General features: G+C 38.0%; 2 protein-coding genes across 5 annotated transcripts in view; one reads left to right on the top strand and one right to left on the bottom strand.

Moving 5' to 3' along the window:
- Window positions 1-256: 256 nt before the first annotated feature.
- Window positions 257-16,185, bottom strand: ZDHHC6 (zinc finger DHHC-type palmitoyltransferase 6). The gene is made up of 11 exons (XM_036737169.1): window positions 15,975-16,185; window positions 13,275-13,755; window positions 11,737-11,828; window positions 10,125-10,284; window positions 9,259-9,420; window positions 8,342-8,395; window positions 5,943-6,110; window positions 2,626-2,667; window positions 2,394-2,539; window positions 2,262-2,308; window positions 257-884 (listed from the first exon to the last, which is right to left on the bottom strand). Exons 2-11 carry the CDS (start codon window positions 13,539-13,541, stop codon window positions 781-783), a joined length of 1,242 nt encoding a protein of 413 aa, XP_036593064.1. The 5' UTR covers window positions 13,542-13,755; window positions 15,975-16,185; the 3' UTR covers window positions 257-780.
- Window positions 16,186-16,409: 224 nt separating this feature from the next.
- Window positions 16,410-24,357, top strand: part of VTI1A (vesicle transport through interaction with t-SNAREs 1A) — a 412,420-nt gene continuing 404,472 nt past the window's right edge. For 2 of the 4 annotated variants that reach the window (XM_036736000.1, XM_036735999.1), the window contains exon 1: window positions 16,422-16,663. In XM_036736000.1, coding sequence (XP_036591895.1) covers window positions 16,570-16,663 — 94 coding nt within the window. In that variant the 5' untranslated portion in view covers window positions 16,422-16,569. Of the gene's footprint in view, window positions 16,664-24,357 lie in introns of all 4 variants that reach the window. The other 2 variants (XM_036735997.1, XM_036735998.1) reach the window with 2 other exon arrangements.

The following is a 24,357-nucleotide window of genomic DNA, read 5'->3' as shown; positions in this document are numbered from 1 at the left end:
GAAAGGATTAGATTAGAGCTCTTTCTCTAAAATCCTAAGCTAAGTTCAGGACCAATTCTTAGCTGTTCTTTTTATACCAAAGGGGTATTTATTTCAGAAGATCTCTGTATACTTCCAATAGTCAATCTTCCATTGGGTTAGTCTTCTATTCCCTAAGTCTAACTATGAATTAAGGCAAGTGTTTTCTACCTTGATCCTATTACCACTGCTAAAAAGGAGGGGTGGGGGAATACAACTCACTGTGAGCTCCATGGGATATAGAGAACACTCATTGGTCTTTATTTGTGATTGACAAAATCTGCATTATTAAAAGACACAGGTAACAAAATTGAGCTTTGTATTTAACCTGACAAAATATATTCTACAGTTTCTAGAATACTACTTCATAAGAAACAGCAACTGAGAAAGGAGCAAAAGCAATAAATGTCACATGCAGATTTTTCCTGGGAGGGAAGAACTACATTTGTAGGTGAGGTCCGTAGTGTGCAACGCAATTTAAAAAATTAAATTCTATAGAAAATGCAATAATGCTTACTTGGATGAAGTGTTCCTCCTTTTTAGGGGAGGAGTGATGAGAGCAGGTTGGAATTCAAAGGCATATATAGAATGGCTTCTCAGTTACAAAATGGTAATAAAAATATTTAAATCATGGCACTAGGGCACCTTTGAGGAAAAGAACACTTTATCCAGAGTAGGCCCATTGCATAATTCTGTAGTAGTATATACAATTTTCAAGTAATGGTGTGATCATAAAGAATAAGTCATTTCATAAAGCAGTAGCTATCTATTTTTCTTCTCTCCCTCAGATACTTGATCAGTTTCAGCATCATAGTGACACTTTTCCACACATTTCCTAGGGAACCATCCTCGTATTCTGGATCCATCTAAAGAGAAAAGAAATTTCTGTAAGGATAAAGGAAAGTACCAAACAATCTGGTGTCAATACCCTGAATTCAATCGGCATATGAACAAGTGAAGTCTATTATTTCCCCAAAGCTCCCTCCCCTTTCAATGATTCTGATTGAATGTCATTTTTTTTTCTATACCTGCTATTCCTTCTGTGTACCATTCAAGAATTATAGATATAGATGGGAGCTTAAAGTGTCTTTAAAAATAATTTACTCTAAGCTCCTTATTTTATAGATAGTAAACTTTGCACTGAGGTGCAAAGAAGTGATTTAACCAAAGTAAATGGCAGGGCATGGATTAAAATCTAAGTCATGATTCTAAATTGAATGATCTTTTACCATATTGCTACTATGGCTTATAAACATTCTGGGGCTTAACTACTTTAAAGATGGCCTCTTTCCCTTCAGACAACTGAATCAAGATAATGTAGATCACCTGCCAGGACTTTCCAACTTCAATAACCTGAAAAGGGAAAAATGGTCTGTTTTTGTTGGTTCAGGAGAACAAATATGGTACAAGGAAGAGAGTGGACTTAGAAAACGTGTGTGTGTGTGTGTGTGTGCGTGTGCGCGCGCGCGTGTGTGTTTCTTTTTGAGTCTCGACTCTGCTAAGTATCAGATTGCACCTCTGTAAAACATAATACTTTTTGTAATGCCAATCCTCAAAGGGTTATTTAAGGGTCAAGTAAGAATGAATATAAACTGCTTTATAAACCTTAAAGAACTATATAAACACATTATCCTAAGAAACAATTTATAGATTATACTGAGGTATAAAATATGGCATTTCACGCAATTATGCAAATATCTTATTTGCACATAGGGTATATCAATTATAACTTGAATCAGATTTCAAATCCATTTAAAGAGCTCACTCTTTTGGCAATGTAAAGCAAATCACTCCTTAATTTTTTTCTTTTTAAAGCAAATATGAACTTTAATACCAATTTTGCTTAAACAAAGTATGCCTGTGTGTACTCAATACATAAATGAAACAGGTTTTCTTTTTAAAAAATTTGTATCCTGAATGCTTTTTCATAAAAGGCACAATATTAAAAAAAAATCAGAATAGTACAGCTTGTATTCAATTTGTTTACTGACATTTCGTTTTGTTAATGAAATAACTCTACATTAATTGCAATAACTTAATTATTTGTGTAGTTAATTATTACACAAAGAGGAATGACAATCAAAGAAGCAATATTAACTACAGATATCTTAAGAGAATGTAAAAGATAATCCCTTTAAAGAAATGTAGAAGCAATAGTTTAGATGCCTTATTATCTTAAAATCTAGAATTTAAAATTATAGATACCACGCTAACATGTTTAACAACTTATTCCATTTCCATACCTTCTGTAGCCAAATGATCAAGAATTTTGTCTCCATACATCCAGTGTCTGAAATATTTAAAAGATTAAAATACTTTAAGATTGACACCAATTTTGTCATTAGAAAAAGAAATTAGTACAACAAATTACTTACCTTAAACCTCTGGTAACTAAAATCAGTTCCCCTTTCTTTAGGCTAATCCGAGGTTCTTCAGTACATGGAGTTGTGAAGAAAGTTTTAATACCTTTATTGAAAGGGCAGCAAGCACCACTGTAATCATCTATTACTTTATAGCGGACCTGCCATCAAAGATCAAAAATGGCTATGATGTAAAAACAAAATATATCAATATACCCTTAAAAGAAAGAAAGAAAGAAACACTTACGCTTCTAACTCTCTTGTCTGCTTTCTGTTTCAGTTGTTCCATCTGTTTGGAAAATAAAAAAGGGGAAACATGCTAATTCTTTAATATTTTCTTCCAGTGCTAAAAATAGGCCATTCTGTTCTATTAAAAAAGATTAATGTCTGTTTTTAGTAACTTGAATAAATCACAATTTTCTTTAATTTAAAATTATCATCAAATTAAAGGCCATATGTATATGGTGGCAAGAGAGAGATAATGCTTCCAGGGGTGGGAAACATTCGGCCTCGAGGCCACATGTAGCCCTCTAGGTCCTCAAGTGCATCCCTCTGACTGAATCCAAACTTTAAAGAACAAATCCCCTTAATAAAAAGATTTGTTCTATAAAACTTGGACTCAGTCAAAAGGGCACACCCAAGGACCCAGAAAGCCACATGTGGCTTCAAGGGTGCAAGTTCCCTACCCCTGGCTTAGATTAATTAAAGTCCTGTGTTATTTATTTGAGATAGTAAATCAAAACAAGTAAATTATAAAATTTATCACTATTATCCCTGTGAACAAGGCAGAGAGATCCAGGCTAGATGATAATACAACTAGTTGGATTTAGGAATGAGTGAATGACCAAAGAGAAAGAGTAGTCATTAATGAGTTGATGTCAAGTTGGAGGAAGATATCTAATGGTATGTCCTAAGGATCCGTCCTTTACTCTGTGTTGCTGAACATCTTAAACAATGACTTGGATGAAAAGAATAGATGGCTTTTTAAAAACCAAATTAGCAAACAACATGAAGCTAGTAGGAATAGCTGATATGTTAGATGTAAAAAAAAAAAGGATTCAAAAATACTAAGGCTAGAGTAACGGGTTGAACCAAATAAAATGAAATTTTTAATAAGGATTATAAAATTCGTAATATCAAAGATTTAGCGCTGGAAGAGACCTTTGTGAGCTATCAAATTCTCATTACCTTATTACAGATGAGGAAACTGAGGTACAGAAAGATTATGCAATCTGGACAATGTCATACAGTGTATAGGAGTAGTAGCAATTTAGATTTGAAGATCTTTCCCATCCACTAATAGGCCATGTGACCTGCTTATGTCACAGCACGTCTAAGTCACATGTGGTGGGAGGAGCTTCCTGACAGGAAAAGGAAGTTATGTCACAGAAGATGGGGAGAGAGAGAGAGAGCAAGGGCGCAAGCGCAGTTATGGCTGCTAATGGCTGTTGTGATAGAGCTGAACGGGCTGACTTAGCTGTACTGTGAGTTTGTTTTGGGAAAGACCCCAGCAGGGGGTCAGAGAGGTTTGGGGATGGTGGGGCTCCATGTTGTGATATTCTGTATTGAATGTTTCACTGCTCTAATAGACTGGATAAATGGCTTGTGGGATAGAGTTCTCTGGTGTCTGAATAAATGGTTTACTTCTTCTACCTTCTATGTGGAGAGCCTCGTATACTTTGCAACATAGAACCACACAGGCATTTTGACAGTTATCATCTACGTTGTTATTATTGCCTTACTGATACAATAGGGTACACGTAAGTGTATAGGGCAGGTTTTGTACTTAGGTCTTCTTGCCTCCAAGTCCACTGTCCTATCCACTACCCTAAGTTATACTTAGGTTTAAAAAAATTACTATTAATCAGTATAGGGTATGGAAGGCATAAATAGACAATAGTTTTTGTGAAAAAGATCTAAGAGTTTTAATGAACACTAATCTCAATATGAGTCAACAGCAGCCAAAAAAGTGAATGTGATCCTTAGCTGCATGGAGAGACGCACTGTCCAATACAAAGGATGTAATAGCTCTGCTCTCCCTGGCCCCGGTCAAGTCACAGCTAGAATGATGAGTTCCATTTGGAGCACCACAGTTTGGGACAGACAAACTGGAAAGCAGTCAGAAAAAGACAAGGAGGATACTAAAAACATGACTAGAGAAACTAAGTATTTTTAGAACTGAATAAAAGAAGACTTAGAGGAAATGATAGACGTGTTCAAGAATTTGAAGGGGAAAGGGTTTTGTTTTGTTTGGCCCCAGAAGTTAGAACTGAGGAACAATTCATTGAAATTGCAGAAAAGCAGATTTAGGTTTGATCTAAGGAAAAATATCCTAACAATTAAGAGCCATACAAAAGTGGAATGGATTACCTTTCCTCACTAACGGTGTTTAAGCGGAAGTTGTGCACTCAGATGTGCACTTGTTGGGGATTTTGGTCAGGTATTAGTTAGAATTGATGGCCTTGAAGTCTCTTACAATCAACTCCTTGGTACTGAGATCTTATTTTACTGAATAATAATTAAGAACCTGCTAATGTACTTAGTACATTATGTGCTGTTTGGAACATAAACAGTATACCTTAATGTCCAAATTCTGTGCTTTCGCTTGTTCTACCCCCTTCTCTCATCCCCCACATACATGCCAGTATTTGTGAAGAAGTTATGAGGAATCTTACCTTAGTCTACACCTGTGGAAATCCATCTCAACCTTCAAGGTTCACTTCCTCCCTAACTTTCCCTAATTTCCTCCAGGCAGAAGAGGTCTTCCCCTCTAGCACTCTGTTTCTCATCTGTGTACTCATATTCTGATTTGCATTTTATTTGTATTCTTATCTTTATTTCTCCTATTAGACTGTATGTTCTTTGAGGGCAGCAACAGCATCGTCTTAATTTTTGTGTTCCCTGGGTTTAACAAAGGGTCTTACACCCAGAAGACAATCAGTGTTTGTTGGATTGAATTAATACATGGTTCCCACTCTCAAGGAGGTTATACTCTATTTGGAGACACAAGATAGACCCTCAAACACTAAACTAACATCTAAATAAAAGTACAAGAGTTAAGTAAAAAGACACAATAATAAAAAAGCAAGCCACAAGACGATGTGTCAGTTCAGAAGAGGAAAAGGTGGAGAAGGCCTTATAGAGGGAGACTTTGATTATTCTGTAGGATTCTGTAGGAGAGTCTGTTAGAGGGCATGGGGGGGGGGGGTAGGGCAGGAAAATGTAAGCAAAGACTCCAGTGTGTATGGTATATTCTGAGAATGGTGAGGAAAGTTGGTTTGAGTGGAACAGAGGGTCCATATGAGGGAGTTGTGTGAGAACACTGGAAAAGTAGGTGGAGGGCTCTGAACATCAGGTTAAATTTAGACATTCTCATGAATACTGGGAAGCCATTACAATTTTTTGAGTAAGGGTACTCTATGATGAAGACAGAACTTATACAAAGACAGAACTTTGAGAAATTCTGTAAATTGGTAAATTTTAATACAAAAGCAGTTTTGTCACACTGTAGTTTAAATAGAAGGACTCACGGAAGGGAAAGTCAGTTTTGACTAAAATACTTACTGTCAAGCTGTATGGATGACATCCTTCTCTTACTGGCCATTCTAGTCCATCTCCTTCAGGAACCCCAGACCACGTAAACACTTGTTTAAAGTTCTGCCATCTGCTTCCCATGTCATAGGGGAAAATAAAGGTTTCAGCTGTCTGGTAATATTGAATTCTGTCTTTGGCCTGAAAATTTAAACAAACAGTAAAATATGCCACTGATGCAGAAAAACAATTTTCATAAATTATTTTATAAAATGTTACTCTAATTTGTAAATTGGCTATGATTTGGGATATGAATTACAGACTAATACAACTTTAAAATCTTAAAGTTCATCTAATTCCACCTTCTGATGGTACATCTGAGGAAGCAGAGATTCAAAAAGGTTAAATAATTTGCCTAAAGTCATACTGTAAGTTAGCAGTAGAGATGAAACTAGAACTCATGTTAAGATGTACTTTTTCTATGCTAGTTTTCTATATAAAGAATAGCTTTTAGACTTTATCAGAACTTTGCCTTCTCAAAGCAATTTTCCAAACTAAACTCTCTAAATGGATAACTTTATTCATCTTAATAACATAGGAAGGAGCTAAAGCAGAAAATAAAAATGGCTCTGAACCACTTAGAAAATTCCTAGCAATTTCTATAAGAAAATTTATATACGCAAGCAACTAGAAGCTGCTACTGCCACAATGCAAAAGTATCTGGGTACAAGGAAATGAAGAGAATGGATCAAAAATAGGTTCAAGAGGTGGGGTTTATCCATGAGCAAAATGCTGCATCAAGAGTAACAGCATGGGGCAATCATTGGGTAGGACTAGATTATATATAAAGTTCCTTCCACCCTTAAATTCTAAGTATCTTTGCTTAGCCTAGTGAAATAATCGGCCATCATCCATTTCTTAACAACCACTGACACCTAGTGGTCTGGAAAAGGAATACTCCTGCTGAATGTTGCAGAACTGGTTAAAAATGTGCCGTCTGCCTCTGAAGCTTGTGATTCAGAATAAGATATGTCTGCTTTAAAAAATGACCATTTAAAATGTCTCTGTATGTGAGGGAGTACTACAGTAGGATCAGGCCTGAACTAGGGAGATATGGGTTCTAGTCTTCAGTCTGCCACATCTGGCTATGCGACTTCAAACAGCTCACTTTACCCCTTTGATGCTTTTTTAAACACATTTCAAGTAGTGAGGCTTGACTATAGCAAGACTTTTGCACGTACTTGGATTCCATGCTTCTAAAAAGTTTCTTAAATTTGACAGGTTTTATAAAGTACTTTCTTTATGAATAAGTCAATTTACTCAGATTGCCATAAATACTTCATATTACTTAGGAATATTAGATGATGATGACATCATCATGATCATCATCATCACCATCATTATTATAATTTGCTACTTGGAAACCTCCCTGAAGGATGGTGATTTGGTCTAAAAAATGTTTTACACTAGAAGGTTTCTGGCACTTACATAGCGATGTGAATTGGGAGAGAGCATAGTACAGTGAAAAAACTGCTGGATTTGGAGTCAGAGGGCCTGGGTTCAAATCTGGACTCTATAACTATGAGCCTTAGACAAGTTGCATTCTGTACTTTATGCTCTCATTTGTAAAATAGGGGAGTGGAGTGGCGGGGGGCAGGGCAGGGTTGAACTAGATAACCGATAAGGTCCTTTCCTACCTTAAATCTGTGATCTTAAAGATGTAAAAGTGATCAAAAATCATAAAAGATACAAGATTCTGAACACAGTATAACTGTGGTTGCCATATAAATATATCTTGATATTTCCATTTAAATAAGAAAGCTCTGTAGCCTTCCATACAGAAGAGGTCTTAGAAAAGAGAGGTCTATACCACCTACAGAGAAATATAACTGAGGATCGTAATTAGCACACAAAGAGAAGTCCTACCTTTCCTTGGGGTGATAATATGTTGCGTTAGTGCAATGGGTCTTCTGTAGCATAGTGATACATACAATATGTGTGTTTGGTAAAAAGGAGCTGAGTGACTGCTAGCAATTTTCATGCATGAAAAACATAAGCTCTATAAGGCTAATTTGATTTCAGGAATTAGTTCTTAATTGGGGATAAAACAGGAGATCCAAGAAGGATTTGCTGACAGTAGGGCTGAAGTTCCTCTCCAAGCTGAAGGAAGACAGTTGATGGATGGTCAACAAGTATGCCTGGAACATCATGGGTATTTAATAAATGCTTGTTGATTGACTAAGGGCCTTTTAATAATCTTTTAGAAAGATATTTTGGTTGTTTGGTACATTTAAATCAGTGATTAATCAAAATGTAATCTATTTTAAATGGAATCTACAAACAACTAAGGAGGGCAAATAATTTTTAGGCATTTTTAGCTATATTCAAACAGTGTTATTTTAATATTAAGAAGATGCTGCATTAAAATTTACCTTCTCTTCAATCCATGATTCAATAGAAGTTTTATTTCTAAGAATTACTTTCATCTGAAAATTAAATGACACAGTTGAAGAATTATTCAAAGTGAGTGGACCCCATTTACATGAAATTTTAGGTACACAAAAATCACATCAATACAGAAATCAACAGTGTTCAAAGAATACTAACAAAATACCTCACTCTTTTCAGTAATTAAATTTCACATGCAGATAAACATTTTACAGTAATACTTTGCAAAGCTTTTCATAGTATAAAGGAAATAGTTGCTATATCCTACTTGTTAAATATATACATACGTTATTAAATTTTTATATCATCTTTTCTTTAGTTTAACATAAGCTTAAGAAATATTCATATAAATCCAGATAATAAACTATTGTAGTCAATTTATGTATAGTTAAGCAAGAAGCAAAAAAGTTTTTTCTTATTTAATTCATTTTATTTCAATACTTTATTGTTTCTTACATATAACTAATATCACTCTGTAACTATACAGGCCCTCCAATCAAAGGATATCAATTTATTACTGATATGATTCACCTCTGCTTACAGGGATACTGAGGTTCAAAGACACTAATCCTAGGTCCAGAGTAAGTATGAAGTACAACCAAAAACTCATTTTATCATTCTGCTCTTTCCAAATCAGCGTTAACTTTTGCCTAAGCATTTTAATTCTGAAAATGTTTTGCCTTTTCTACACTGTAGTTGTCTGTATCTATACATACAAAATAAAGTGAAGGACTAAATCGATTATATAGATAATTCTATTTCAGACAAAGTTAATTTGTGGTCTAGATGGAGGTCAAAACAAACTAAAAAACAGTTCTCCATTTCATAAATGCAAGTTAAGCCTTAGTCTCCTCAACCCCAACAACTTTGAACCTTTTAGCTACTGGTAACTCAAACTTACCTGGATAAAAAACAACATACCAACTGCTATCGTTGTTCCTACAGCCAACCCCAAGGCAAATAATGAGGCAGCAAATGCAGATAATCCGAAAGGTACAATTGGAAGGGGATCTCTCTTAGCTGCACTCATATCAATCTTTACTGTATTCCAACCAAAGGAGATCTACAATGGAAAAACTAGAATTATCTGGTAGTGGACAATGTTAAGACTCAGCATGTAATATTCCAAACTACAAACTGCCCCCTAAAATGTTAATTCAGAACTTTCATTAAGGTAATTAAGGTAAGTGCTGTTTTGATGAATCTGATTTGGTACAATGGTTCCAATGCACATCTGTTTGCAGAAAATCAATTCAGAAATGTTCCTAACTGGGCATTTTTCAGCACTGCCAGGCAAGTCTCCTCTACTTAATTTAACAACTTTGGGGTGAGGTTAAGTCAAATGTACATATTAAAATGTGCACAAAACACTAGACCAAGTTAACTTCAATCTTTCCCCTATTCACTTCCCCTTTGCTATGAATCAAGTGTTTAAAGAATTTCTTTACTAGCAGTGACCTCCAGGACTTGGTATTCTCTGCTTCATCGCCTATCCCACCTAAACTCCTCATCACTTTTCTTTTATTCACTTCAATTCAACAACAAAGATGTATTAAAGACCTACATTTCAGCTCCTAGAATTAAATAAACTTTTACACATTTTAATATTGTTTTGAAAAAAGGCCAGAAAAGTTTTTATAAAGGAAAGTTCTATGATTTTAATTTTATTCTTTTAATTGTGGGGAGAATAGTTACAATAAGACTCTAAATAATCATCTCAATTAACACTTAACCAGACAACTGGATGACCAATAAACAATTTCTTACCCTATTATAAAGCTGTGTATACATGGTCATAACAAAGATGAAAGCAGCATGAATACAGCCCAGGGGTGCTAAGAGGAGAAACAAAGTAAATGATGCATGATTTTGGTAACCACAACAATTGTTGATCCAAGGGCAATGATGGTCCATCTTCATAACACATCTAACGAAAAACAAAAGATGCACAAAACAGAGGTTGAAAACCCTAAGTCTGTATTCAATAAAATTTGTCTTCAAAAGAAATCTACTAAACAGGAAATCTATCATATTCATAAGTCATGGAGAAGTTACATATTATGGAACAGGAAAAAAATTCCTTCAAGTATTCACATAGAAACATAAATGATGAACGCTCTGAAAGTCAAAACAGCAGAATACAGCGCCTGAAGACATAGTGGTACTGTCCATACTTGAAATCATTTTAAGTAGTCAGGAAGTCCATTGAGACATGCAGCATACAGAAATAGGCATGGTTCTAAGTTTCAGTCTCCTCTCAATTTCTGAAAAGTAGTGATTGAAGTGGCATACAATGAAAATACTAAAAAAAACCCTTCATAAATCTCCACCTGGGACTGAAAGCAATAACAGGCCCAACCAGATGTTCCTGACTTCCTTCCTTTATGTATACTGTTAGATGTTAGAATCTCCTGTAGGCAAAATAACCCATCAATGTAATGTGTAAGATATGGTACGATGACCAAAGGACTAATGTCCTTCCCTTCCTTTAGCTGTAGCATTGTTAGAATAAACTTTTCAAAAGCCAAATGTTTGAAGGAAGCAGTAGCTGCCTCCTGTGGTTTCTCAGTATTACCACTTTCTTATCACAGATTTCTTAACAATAAGTTTAGCTGTCCTTTAAAAACACTAGGTGAATATTTCAAAACTTGTTCACAGTGCTTTGTTTTTCTTTTCTTTTTTGTTTTAAGAACTTACCTCATTTTAAGCTATAAATGTAAAATGACCAAATTATTAAACAAGTAAAAATTTTAACACTCAAGACTGCTCAATGGACTGGAAATATGCTGCAAAGGCTATGCAAAGGAGATTGGTGGCATAAAAGCCAGATGGATACATCTTATTATGACTACAAAAGGACTTCTGACATTCTTTCTGGAAATGCTAGCTCATATTTATATAGTGCTTTATTTTCAAAATGCTTCCCTTCCAACCCTGGCAGATACGTAGTGGTACAGTGGAAATAGCCCTGACCTTGAGGTCAGGCAACCCAGGCTGAAAGCCCAACTCTACAGAGTATGGGGCATGTGACCTTAGGCAAGTCCTTTTACTACTCTGGGCTCTGGTTCCATTGTGTGTCAAATGAAGGGGCTGGCCTGGATGATCTCAAAGGTCCTGCCCATTTTAAAATGAGAGAGCTATGGCTCAAAGAGAGAAATGACTTGATGAAGGTCACACCACTAGGAAGTGGCAGAACTGGTAACTGATCACAACTGTTCTGCCTCTAAGGCTAGGGCCCTTAGCAGCCCTGCTGCTTTGGTAAACACTAAGACTCACAAAATAGTCTCATGAATCTGACTTTAGTGTGGTGAAGAAAGCAAACATGTGACCAAGAATCAAGGGAATCAATCTGTAATGAAAAATAATGAAGAACTGATACCTGTTACACTTTCGGCAGTGATGGGAACGTGGTGCCTTATATGCCTGGCACACCTTACAAAACTGGAGATACATGCTGTCCTGAGCTTTCTCCTTCATTTGGAAAATAAAGAAAAGAGACAATACATATTGGTACCTGGGACCAAGAGTTGACACCTTCTTTATAGGATCATAGGATCTAGAGCTGGAAGGGGCCTCAGAGGCCAACTAATCCAATACCCTCATTTTACAGATGAGAAAACTGAGGTCCAGAGCTTAAAACTCACAATCTGATTCAGCCAGATAAGCATTCAATAAGCACCTATTATATGCCAAGTCCAATGCCAGGTGCTAGGAATATAAAGACAAAATTGAAACAGTTGCTGCACTAATGGAGTTTATGTTCTGCTGAAGGCAAACAGAAAAAACCTTGATAAATAAGAAAATAGAATAAATACAAAGTGAGGGGTAAAAAGGCACAGTTGATAGTCAGGTAGACCTGGGCTGGACTCAGGCCTCTGAACCCTACAGGCCGTGTGCCCTTCCTATGCCTCAGGCGAGCCTCTCACTTCCAGACCATAATCTAATGTGCATAGGTCACTTTGAGTGACCACACCAAGGCAATCACAAGTCCAGACCAAATACAAAATAATTTTAAGGGGAAGGAAAACAATAAGTGGCCTCTCACTTCCAGACCATAATCTAATGTGCATAGGTCACTTTGAGTGACCACACCAAGGCAATCATAAGTCCAGACCAAATACAAAATAATTTTAAGGGGAAGGAAAACAATAAGTGAGATCATAAAAAGCCCCTCGCAGACGGTGGCACCTGGGCTATGCCATGTTTTCAGTCAAATTTTTGCGGGGGCCAATGGACCATTAGTTTTCATTATTTCAAATTGAGTAGTTATTTCTGAATTTATCTCAATGACCAATATAATCATTACTTTTAATTAGAATGAAATCTTTCTGAGTCTCAATATTTAAGAAACAATTTCAGCTGTTTTCTAATTTCTCTCTTCTGAAATAATTTTTTCCTTTAATTTCTTGACTGCTTCCTTATTTTTTTTCCAGCTTCCTCATGTTTCCATAGCTTCTTTTCCAAGAGATTGTTTATTTTACTATTTAATAACCACTCAGGAAGATACTAATTATTATAAAACGCTGTTCAGTTCAATGCCCTTCACCAAAAAAATCTTAAAACTTCTTATATACAGCATCTTAAATGAAATAGGTGTTTAATAAACATTTGGCGATTTGACATATAAAAGTTTGTATTATTTTAAAGAAAACCAAAACTGGCTTTATATAATATTTTATAAGGATTTATACTATTTAAAGGGTACAGTTTAAATACAATATTTAAATAATGTAATAATTTAGGTATAAAGAAAATAAATGGGTTTTCATCATTAAGAAGTAATTAGAGCTTTTGGTCTTTGCCAATTGGCAAAAAAGAACACTGCTTAATTTTTGTTTTTGTGATGTGGCTTTTAACAAAGATAAAAATAAGACTGACATTAGATTTCATCTTTCAAAGAATGTCTTTTTTTCTTACCGGTTTCCATCTCAGAGGCACATAGCCAGGGCCCACAAACATGGCATTGAAGTAATTGTAAAGAATCATCACAGTCCAATTTATCAACATGATGAAATTCACACTTCCTCCAGTTGTATGTAAAGGCCAATACCACAAAACCGAGTCAATCATGGCCATCGTAGAACATATTGCTATAACACCAAGAGCTATAATGGGACCCCAATGGCACAGTCTTTTTAACTCATGGAGATTTTCAAATCTAATAACTGAGCAGAGTACACCCATAATGATGAGAAAGAGTTATTTTCTATTTTAAAAGCCTTGTAAAATTCCTTTTTTGTATACACATTTCCATGTGTCATAAGTCCGTGGGTCTTCATTAATACTCATGCCTTCAAATTGTGGGATGCTAAATCTGAGTAAGCCATTTTAACTGTATGGTGTTCAGAGCTCTTTGTCTTGACCAGAACGAATGAATTTCATTGTTTTTAAAACCAACCTAAATAAAACAAAATATAAATATTTAGAAGAAAAATAGACTATATGAAGGTAACCAGTTCAAAACATAAAGCCTATGAAGTTATGAGATTTCAGTCTGAAATAAACCATATTCATAACACATTCTCCTATAGTTCTTTAATATCATTTAGCTACATTCATTTAATATATTACTCATCTGATATAAAAATTTCATAAAAGAATACTGCTGGGACTATGGAATCAGATAATTTTGGAACTGAAAGGGGGCTCAGTGATAACCCAATGACATAATTTTACAGATTGAAAAACTGAGGCCCAGAGGACATGAAGTAATTTACTCAAGGTCACAGTTACTCATTCAATAAGCTGAGTACAGAAATGAATTCTCCCAACCAACCCTGGGAGGAATCTTGGAAATGAGTGTTGGCTGAATGACTGGAAAAATACCTAATGTTTTCTAGAATGTTGCAGGAGGCAAAGCTAGAAAGTCTATTGCAGGCTTTGGTTTCCATGCCAATACTCCAGGGGAAAGGAGAAAGCAGATACAAAGAGACCAGAAAGCTACTTTGTATTTGAATAGAGATTTTTATTTTAAGTAACTGTAATCATCATAACAAAGAGTATGACAGGAGTGAAAGGCAGCATAGCTCCCTCAGAAAGACCCTCGGTTCAAATCTTACCTCTGACTGGCTGTGTATCAAATCACTCAACTTGTGAGTGTCCCAGGCAATTTTTCAGTACCATAAATTATAAAACAGGTGCCAGATTTACATAGGTAGAAAGAGTTTCCCCTAGGAGAGTTCCCTGCACCAATAAGTCAGTTTTTTAAAAAAAAGAATTGGAATGCTGTGTCTAATAGCCAGGGACTAATTTTAGATCAGAAAATTATTTCTCTTTATAATATGAATAACTGTCAACTAAGCAATAAGATTCAACACGATCAATCACTGAAATTTTAAAAGGCAATAAACTAAGAAGGGAGTTTAAAAAAAATCTGGGTTCTGGTTTAGACTGCCACTTCCCAGGTGGCCTTACTCAATTTCCTGAAATGCAAAATTATGGTACTTAACTAAAACTCTTTGGTTCTTCTTTACTTTAACATTCTACTAATCTGTGAAAATGTTAGATAGTGTGGCATGGACAATTAAACAATAACAGCACAAAAAAGTGATTAAGAAAATTGCAAGGTAACTAAATTCAATGAACATCTATTGAGTGATCACTATGTCAAAGGTTGGAGAGATGTAAAATCTTGGTAAATGACCAGGAAGAATAATAATTAAAGTAGTAATAGCTATATTCCCAGCTTCTAAATCCAAATAGTTAACCATACAGCAACCTGATTTTCTGGGAGGCTATTTGGAAAACTTTTTCAAGATCTGTTTGGTTTCCCAGCAAACTTCATTGGGGCAACACAAAACAGCTTGTCACAGGCAATAACCAGAGTTTGTATTAAGCATTCAATAAACAAGGGCCTGGGGCAAAGACCTAAAACAGCAGCAGAGTAACAGAAGGCACATTTAACCGGCAAACTTGGGCTCTGCCAGTGTGTAATCCTAAACAAGTTCTCTCCAATTCTCAGTTTACTCATCTGCAAAATAAGAGGACTGGCCTGGATGGCCCCTAACTTCTCTCCTAGCTCGTCAGTTGTACGAATTTCATTTTCGGTCATGCTATTCTAAGACTGCTTATACACAAACTTCCGGGCAGCACGCCCCTCCCCCCCTCCCCCAGCAACGTCCCACTCTCCTTCCAACATCAGCACCCATGGGGGCGGGGGCTGAAAGGGCAGAGAGAGCACAGGCTACCAGAAGAGGGAAGGCTGAGGAGTGGAGAGAGGCGAGGGGGAAGCTCTGGAGAGGAGGCTGTCTCACGAGCTCCAGAGCCGCGTGGCCGAGGGTGTAAGAAACAAATGAAATGCTAGGTGGATGAAACACGTGCAGTTACTCATGGAACTCTGCCTCGTGCCTCGGTTTCCCCTTTAGCACCAACGGCACAGGAGCTCACGGATGCTCACGGATTCTCGCCCTCTCCCGCCTTCTCCCCCCCGTCCCCGCCGTTCCCACCCTCTGGGCGGGATGGCAGAGTGCGGTAAAGGAGGCCGCGACGCACCAAGGGACTCGACCTGCTCGGGTGCCCCGGCCTCATCCTGGAGCTCCCCTCCCGCGCTACCCCCCGCGCCCACTCCTCAGCCATCGCCGCCCTCGGGCACTTCCGGGGCGGCAGGGCTGGCCTCACCCGGAATACGTTCCTCCTCCTTCCCGGGATCCTTCCGTCGCCGGTTCCTCCGCCCTTCCCGGGTGACAAGCGAGTCAGGTTAGAGGCCGCAGGCGGGTAGCGAGTGCCTCTAGGTCACCACAGCCCTTCCCACGGAGCCTCCGCCTTCTCGCAGCCCCCTCGGGCGCTGTGGCTAGCCTGGGTCATCTCCACTTCCCGAAGGTCCCTCTCCGAAGTGGTCCCTCCGGAAACCACTTCCTATCACTTGTTGCTCGGGGGGCCGGCCCCTGGAGAGCTGAAGGAGAGAGAAATCTAGCGTGTGCCTTGAGAAATAATGCTTTTCCAGCGACCTGCTGCAATTTGCCCTCCCAGATTCTGAGGTCTCACAGGATCGAAGGAGGGATCAACAAGGGGAACTGAGTACGAATACGCCGAGTTTCCGGACGGTCCAGAAGCACGAGTAGCACAACCCGGAAGCGGCCGGTCTGGGAGCTGTCCCGGGTTCTCGCTGCCGCCGACTCCGCTGCTACTGCTGCAGCTGCCACCGGAGTTTCGGCGTTTCGGAGCCGCTGCCCCCTACCCGCTCCGGGCTGAGTCCCAGACCCTCATAGCCGCCATGTCGTCGGACTTCGAAGGCTACGAGCAGGACTTCGCGGTGCTGACCGCAGAGATAACCAGCAAGATCGGGAGGGTCCCCAAACTCTCTCCAGGTGAGCACTGGAGCGCGAGGGGAGCCTTACCTGGGCGGGCAGGGAAAGAGCGACGGGAGGAAGGGCTGGGCTTGGGGAACGACGGAGACGGAGACCCAGAGGACCCCGGGGGGGGTGGGGACTGAAGTGGAGGAGGGAGGTTTCCCAGGAAGGGCTGCATGGGCAGCTTGACCAGGGAGTTTGTGGCCGCTTCGCTTCTGCTGTCGTCTCACGTCTGTCTTGACCTCAGTCATTTGCAGCCCCCACGATCCACCCCCCCACCCCCCACCATGGGCTGCCAGGTGAATATCTGTAAAGCACAGCGCTGATCGCCGTCACTGCCCTGCCGGCAAAGCTTCAGCGACTCTACGTGGCGTAGGTGACAAAAGTTCAAACTCCTAGGACATCCTTGCACTTTAGGGACCTCCGTGACCTGACTACAAACTCCTTTGCCATCCTCACCTTACACTGCTCCCTCTCAGTGCTCCAGACTCCAGACAAAGTGGACATTCCCCAAGATTTTCCACCTATTCGCTTTCGCTGTTGGAATACTCTTAGCCTTGCCCTCCTCACCTGACGTCTTAAAGGCATAGTTCAAAAAGGACTCCTTTATGAAGAAGAAAGAATGCTGGATTCGTGGTCAGAGGACCCAAGTTCAAATCCTTTCTCTGCTTTTTAATGCCGGTGTGACCTTGGGCAAGTCACTTAATCTCTCTGAGCCCTAGTTTTCCTCATCTGGAAAATGAGGGGGTTGAACTACATGGCCTCTGGGATACCAGCCATCTCTTTATGTCTCTGATTCTAATTAAGATTCCTCCTGGTTTCTTCCTCTCCTGCTTCTCCTTCCTCTCCAGAAAAGCCAAAATGTGATTCCTTATTCTTTTAATAATGTAACACTTTCAACTCTTCTTATGCATTTAAATTCTGATTTGTTTAATAATGACCATGATATCATTTTATTTCCCTTACTAAAGCTGTAAGGTACTTGAAGGTAGGGATGATGTGGGGTTTTTTTTGGGGGGGGGCAGGGTTTGCTAGGTGTTCAGTATTAACTTTTTGTTGTTGTTTCAGTTGTGTCCAACTTTTCATGACCCCATTTAAGATTTTCTTAGGTAAGACACTGAAGTAATTTGCCATTTCCTTCTCCAGTTCATTTTACAGATGAGGAAACTGAGGCAAATAGGGTTAAATGACTTGTCCAGGGCTATACAGCTAGGGAATGTCTGAGGCCAGATTTGAACTCATGAAGATGAGTCTTCCTGATTCCAAACCCAGTGCTCTATCCACTGTGTCACCTTGATGCTGGAGTATTAACTTTCCTGGTGATAAATCCAATCTCTGTTCCCCCATTTTTCCTTGCAACTTGAAAATGCCTCCTAAGTCTGAAAAAAGTGTTTGAGTAATTATGTTCTTTCTTTATCTTTCTTTCTCCCTACCACCTATTTTCTATTAATAGGGATATTTGCTTGAAACTAGGATCTCTGACCTTGGGTCTCATTCCTCTCCTGCAGGCTCAGTTAGTTCTTGTGGAAATGACTGGCATCTCAAAAAGGGATGTGATTCTGAGTAAGGGAACAAGAGGGCCAAAACAAGGTAACATTTATAACCTACCTCTGCTGTTGCAGAAACTTAATGGAGGAAGTGGCTGTTAGCCTGAGCACTTCATGATGCATCTATTCAGTTCTTCTCACTAGTTCTGCTTTCTTCAGTGCTCATGATCATCCTAATTCCTTTGGGCTTCCTTCTCTTTCCTAGTGCCCCACTGGGGTAGTGGTGGAGATTATTTTGAATTGATTCCCAGAGGCTGGGAATAACAGGATTTATTCTTTCATCTAGATTTTGTTTAACTGTAAGAATTTGAGTGCTAGTAGATTTGTTATTTTATTGATGACTAATGTATAAACTAAATGGAATGATATTGGAAGATTATGTGGAATATTCTGAAGTGACAAAGTACTACAAGAATTGTGAAAGCAAATTTTTTTTTCAAGAAACAAATACTTTATCAGTAGCGATATTTTTCCTTTTGTAATTTTGTGTTAACATTTTAGAATAGTTCCTATAAACAGCAGAGAAAAGCCTTTGCAGGAAAAGTTATACCTTTTCATATCTGTAACCAAAACATCGCAGCTATATAACATGAGTAATAGGATGGCATGGTGGAAAGAGTGCTGGAAGTGGAGACTGGAGATCTTGAATTGAATGAATACTTCTTGAAACACCAGTAACTATTTGAACGTGAGCAAGTCACTCAGTTTCTTAGATTTGCGGTTTCCTCATCTGTAAATTGGGAATGAGAGGCAGCATGGTGTGCTGTGATTAGAGGCTCAGCCTTGAAGTAAGGAAAACCTGGGTTCAATTTAGTATTACTTTATATAAATATTAGCTATATGACTGTGGGAAAAGTCATTTAATCTCTCAGTGTCCTAGACAACTCTCTAAGAATATAAATTACAGATGAGTTGGTGATATTCATCATTGGAGAGAGTTTCCATACTGGAAATTTCCTACAAAGATGAAATCACAGATCTAGACACTCTTCTTCCTGCCTCTCTTCTCTTCCCTTGAACACCCCTCCTCTTGCTTCTCCCCCACACATGTGGAGATAATGAGGGTTGTTGTTAGAAAAGCACTTTATAAAGTTTAGCAATCACCACCATTACTCAATATGGTACTAGAAACATTGGCATTAGCAATAAGTGAAGAAAAAGAAATTGAAGGAATTAAACTTTAACATACTTTATAAACTCACCTTAATATGAGTTGTTAAAAGGAAAATGTATATTACATTTCGTAATACTAAGCAGATAGGGTGTTCAAGAATACATATTGAACTAGACAGTGTCATTATATGATCTTCTCTTTAAAGGTTCATTCCTTAATGTTATATGTACTGCCCCCTTCTCTTTTCATCAGTAAAGAAAAATAAAACTACTTGCTGGGAGTAAGTGGGAGAAGCCAGGAAGAAAAAGGCTATTTCTAAAAAGTCATCTGAAGATCATTTGCAGTTAGTGAATACAGCTGTGGGGAACAACAGTATGTTAGTTTCTATCCTTATCATTTAAGGGGTAGTGAGATAGTATTGGTGAAGAAAATGTGATGTGAACAGTATCAACCTTAGTGAATATTCTGAATGTTATGATATAGGAGATCTGAAATTGATGAATAGACCCTTCAACCAAAGCAGCTCATTCTTACTGACTGGATTGGTGAAATTAACAACAGCATCCCTTCTTTGTGAACATTATTATACTTTGCATCCAAGTATTTAAATGAGAAAATAATCTTTTACTTTAAAACTTTGTTTTAAAGAAGCAGTGATTCAACTACCATATTGCATAAGTCTTAGTAATAGGGGCAATCATAATAAACAATTTTTTTTCTGAAACTGAAGTCTCGTTGTGTTATGAATTGGAAGTAGGTTCAATAATTAAACTAATTTGGAAGGTTGGAGCCTTTTCTGCTAAATGCTTCTGTGACACTATATTTAAACACTGAGTTTTAAAGAATGACATTTTATTTTCTGCGGCAAATTCTCAGGGAAAAAAAATATTAACTTATTTGGAAACAATTTTCCTTTGGAAGTAAAGAAATCTGTTGGGGGGTAGCAATGGAAACAATGTAGAGATCTTTCACATGTACTCTGGGCTGGTCAGTAGAGATTTAGTTAGCAGATTCTAACATAATTTGAAATCTCATTAGTCGATGTTAATTATTTTTACTAAGTGAACTAGGTGGCACAGTAGATAGAGCACATGGCCTGGAGTCAGGAAGACCTGAGTTCAAAGTCAGCCACAGATACTTACTAGCTCTGTAACCAAGAGCAAGTGTCTCTCTTATCTTCTCTTTGCCTCAGTTTCCTCATCTGTAAAACAGGGATAATAATAGCAGCTCCCTCTCACGATTGTTGTGAAGATCAAATGAGTTAATTGAAAAGTGCCTAGCACATAGTAAGTGCTATATAAATGTTTTTTTTTTCCCCTCCCACCTATTTGTTTCTGTTGTGGCCATGGGAAAGTTTCTTTGCTTTTTGCTGAAGGTTTCTAAAGAATATCAAACAAAGCATTCTAATGATGTCTGCCTTACATGCTATGATGAATGTGAGTCTGATGTGTGCTGAGTTGGATTTGCCTGTATCTGCTCTCTTAAGGAAACTAGTTAATATGAAACTTCATTATGTTGTGACTAGAGCCTAAAGCATATTAAAATATTAATTGCTGCTATCTACTGCATGAGGTGAGTCAGGATTAATTTCCTCAGCCTTTGTCATACCAGCTCAGCTTTTTTTTGGCGGGGGGCGGGGGGGAGCCACAAAAGCCAATGAATATTATTATAACAACAATTATAATAGTAGTAATGATAACAATAAGAGTAAAAGCTACCTTCTGTACGGCACATTAAGTTTTGCAAAACCCTTCATGTGTGATCTCATTTGATCCTCACAACAACCCTCGGAGTGACCAGCTCAACTTTTGCGGTAGCCCTGGAACCTTATCCCTGCGTTTCTTTTGTTGTGAATAAAGCTGTTTGAATTCCCTACTGTTGAGAACCAACAGTTCAAGAGAGAAGAGGGGTAATCATTGACTTTTAGATACTGTATTGGAACTGAACTGATATCACACTAAATTATGTTAGGGAAAGGTTGGAATCATAGGGTAGCATATTTTAACTACATTCCCAAGGGTAGGAAGATATTCAGATGAAATCCGGTCTTTATTTTTTTTTTCCTCATAAGTTATCCTCTTCATCCTCTGTAGAATTTTATCCTATTTACTATCCGTTCCTTCTTAATATGTTTCCCTGGTTTCAGAAGAACCACATTCAACAAGTACATGTCAACATATCTCCTCCTACCTCTCTGACTATTCCTTCTCTGTCTCCTTTGCTCCCTTTTCTTCCTTACTTCTTAGAGGAATTGATGCCCAAGGTTTTGATTTTGTTCCTCTTCTCTTATCCATTTGCTCCTTAGACAATCCTGTCCACGGCTCCAATGATCATTTTATGGAGCTGACTTCCAAAGCTTTTGGATTCCCAGATCCACATTCCTTGTGGCACTTCACACTCAAAGTACATCAAAAATAGAAACTATATTTCCCTGAAATTCTATGATTACAACATCTCTAATATATGCCCCCTTTTCTCCACCCACACAGCTACCCCTCTTTTTCAGGCTTTCGTCAACTCTCTCATCAGTACTGTTGCAGTAGTCTCCTAATTGGTCTTCCTGCCTCAAGTCTTTCCCTACCTCAGCCCTATCTCCACACAGCCACCAAAGTACAGGTTTGACCACGTGACTCTAGGATCAAACATAAACTCCTTTGTTTGCCAATTAAGGCTCTTAATAACCTGGCTCCAGCCTTCTTTTTCAGCCTTACTATATATTATTCCCCTCTGTGTATTCTATGGTCCATCCAGATCCATTTTCTTGACATTCCTTATGCGTGACATGCTCTCCCTCCTTACCTTTGCCTCTTAGAATCTTTGGTTTCCTTCAAGAATCACTTCAAACAGTACCTTCTACGTGAAGCCCTTCTTAGTACCCCCAGCTACTAATGTCTTTAACCTTTGTTTCTGTTTTATATTTGTTTTGTATATCCCTATATATGTGCATGTTGTCTGTCCACATTAGAATGTAAACTCCTTGAAGATAGGGATTGTTTCACATTTTTGTCTTTATATTCCCAACAATTAATACAATGCCTGGCATGGTAATAATAGCTAATAATATATAATTATATAATGATTTAAGGTTTGCAAAGTACTCTACAGATATTATCTCATTTTATCTTTACAACACTTGGGCAGGTCTGTGTTATTATCCCCATTTGACAGATGAGGGAACTGGAGCTTTGAGAAGTTAAATGATTTGCTTAGGGTGCTGTCTGAGTTCTAGTCTTTATGCTTTGTGCCACCTTGCTGCCTGGCATATAGTATGTACTCAATAAATGCTTGTATGAATGTTAACCTCCTGCATTCAATGAGTTACCAAGACCTTCCGAATCTGAAATAAGTCTTATATTCATTCCTTTATTCTCACCATCATCACCCTAATATAGCTCTTATCACACACTTTTTTGGTTTATTGCAATGGCCTCCCAACTGGTTTCTCTCTGCTTCTAGTTCTGTCCTTCCTACCCCCCACCCATGTCCCATGCCTTCCATGTGTCACACCACTGCCAGATTCATTTTTGCACAAATCTAGTTATAGCTCTTGTCTGCTCAAGAGCTTTCATAGCTGCCTATTCCCTACTAAATAGTCCAAATTCTTTAGCCTGACAGTTTATCCCTCCAGAATTTGGTCTCTCCATATATTTCTAGCCTTATCTCTCTAAATACAAGGCAAAGTTAGAAAATCATTCCCCTTGTATATTACTCTCCATGAGAGGATTTGAGCCTCTACTATAAACACATCCAACTTGATTCATTGTATAATGAATATTGGTGTGTCATGGAGAATGGAATTTTCTGGTATTAAAAATATGTACGTTTATAGAAAGTAATATTAAAAAGTATCTCTTTCTGTACTCTGGGTAGCTGCCCATCTTGTCCAATTATCTTCATGGATGTGTGTTTTGCTCCAGCAAAACTTGCTGCTTCTGCATTTCTACTTCTCTACTTTTGCCTTTCCTTATAGTCTTTCTCCCTCCCTTTCCCTCCCTCCCCCTTCTGTCATCTTTACTTTTTGAAATTCTGTCCATTCTTTTAAGACTTTGCACAGCTGCTATCTCCTTTGTAAAGCCTTCACTGATCTTTATCAGCCAGAAGTGATCTTTTCTTTTTTAGATATTACATGATCCTATATATCTCTTTTGTATTTATTCTGTACTACAGTTATACATTGTGTAATTCTTCATCATGTCTATAAATTGTATTCTCTGTGGTAGAAGATCCATGATCTTTTTAATTGTCTCATTCCATTGTAAAGTGTTTTGTACAGACTTAGTACTTCATAAAAGTTGCCTGAATGATTAAACCTGGTGTGCTATTTTGAGCTGTTGAGAGCCTAGATATGTCCCCAGGAGTGGTTTAGATGGCTCTTAAGATACAGAGGGTCAAGTCAAAGATCATTCTAGTCCAGAATTTTGTCTCACATAGTACCCTTTGATGCTGTTGTTTAAACTTGGTAGTTACTCTTTATGGTCTACTCAAAGGTTTCACCCACCAAAGTCATTCAGACTAGGATGTCCAGGGTTGAGAAAAATGGGTTATAGAAAATGATTTATTTTTTATTGATGTCTTTTGTTTTCACATCACATTCATGTATTTAAAAAAATTTCTTTGTATAGAGTACTGGCCCTGGAGTCAGGAGGACCTGAGTTCAACTCCAGCTTAATTCACTTAGTAGCTGTGTGACCCTGGGCAAGTCATTTAATCCTGCTTGCTTCCAAATTTTTTTTCTTTCTTTTTGACATTCATTTTTCAAAATATTAAGTTCTAAATTCTTTCCTCCCTCCAGCACCTCCCCCACGTATTGAGAAGGTAAGCAATATAATACCAATTATACGTCTGAACTCTTACAAAGCATATTTTCATATTAGCCACATCACATTCATTTCAGATTATATTCCTCCCCTCTTCTTTACCCAATGAGTCATCCCTAGTAACAGATATAAAAAGAAAAAAAGAACTAAACATAACCAACCAGCACATTAATCACTTCTGACAGGTTATGCAATATTAAATCTCATAGTCCCCTCCAACTTGGCAATGATGGG

Source organism: Trichosurus vulpecula, chromosome 8 (genome assembly GCF_011100635.1).
Source record: "Trichosurus vulpecula isolate mTriVul1 chromosome 8, mTriVul1.pri, whole genome shotgun sequence".
Taxonomy (NCBI): domain Eukaryota; kingdom Metazoa; phylum Chordata; class Mammalia; order Diprotodontia; family Phalangeridae; genus Trichosurus; species Trichosurus vulpecula.
Note: the sequence above shows the minus strand (reverse complement) of the source record. Positions and strands in the feature narration are given on the sequence as shown.

Excerpts from the sequence above, each read along its gene's own strand:
- ZDHHC6 (XM_036737169.1), bottom strand. The coding sequence starts at position 13,541 with ATGGGTGTACTCTGCTCAGTTATTAGATTTGAAAATCTCCATGAGTTA. Across the intron at positions 2,668-5,942 it reads GTCATCCATACAGCTTGACA|ATGGAACAACTGAAACAGAA; the intron begins GTAAGTATTTTA and ends TTTTCCAAACAG. Across the intron at positions 885-2,261 it reads TGATCATTTGGCTACAGAAG|ATGGATCCAGAATACGAGGA; the intron begins GTATGGAAATGG and ends TTTTCTCTTTAG.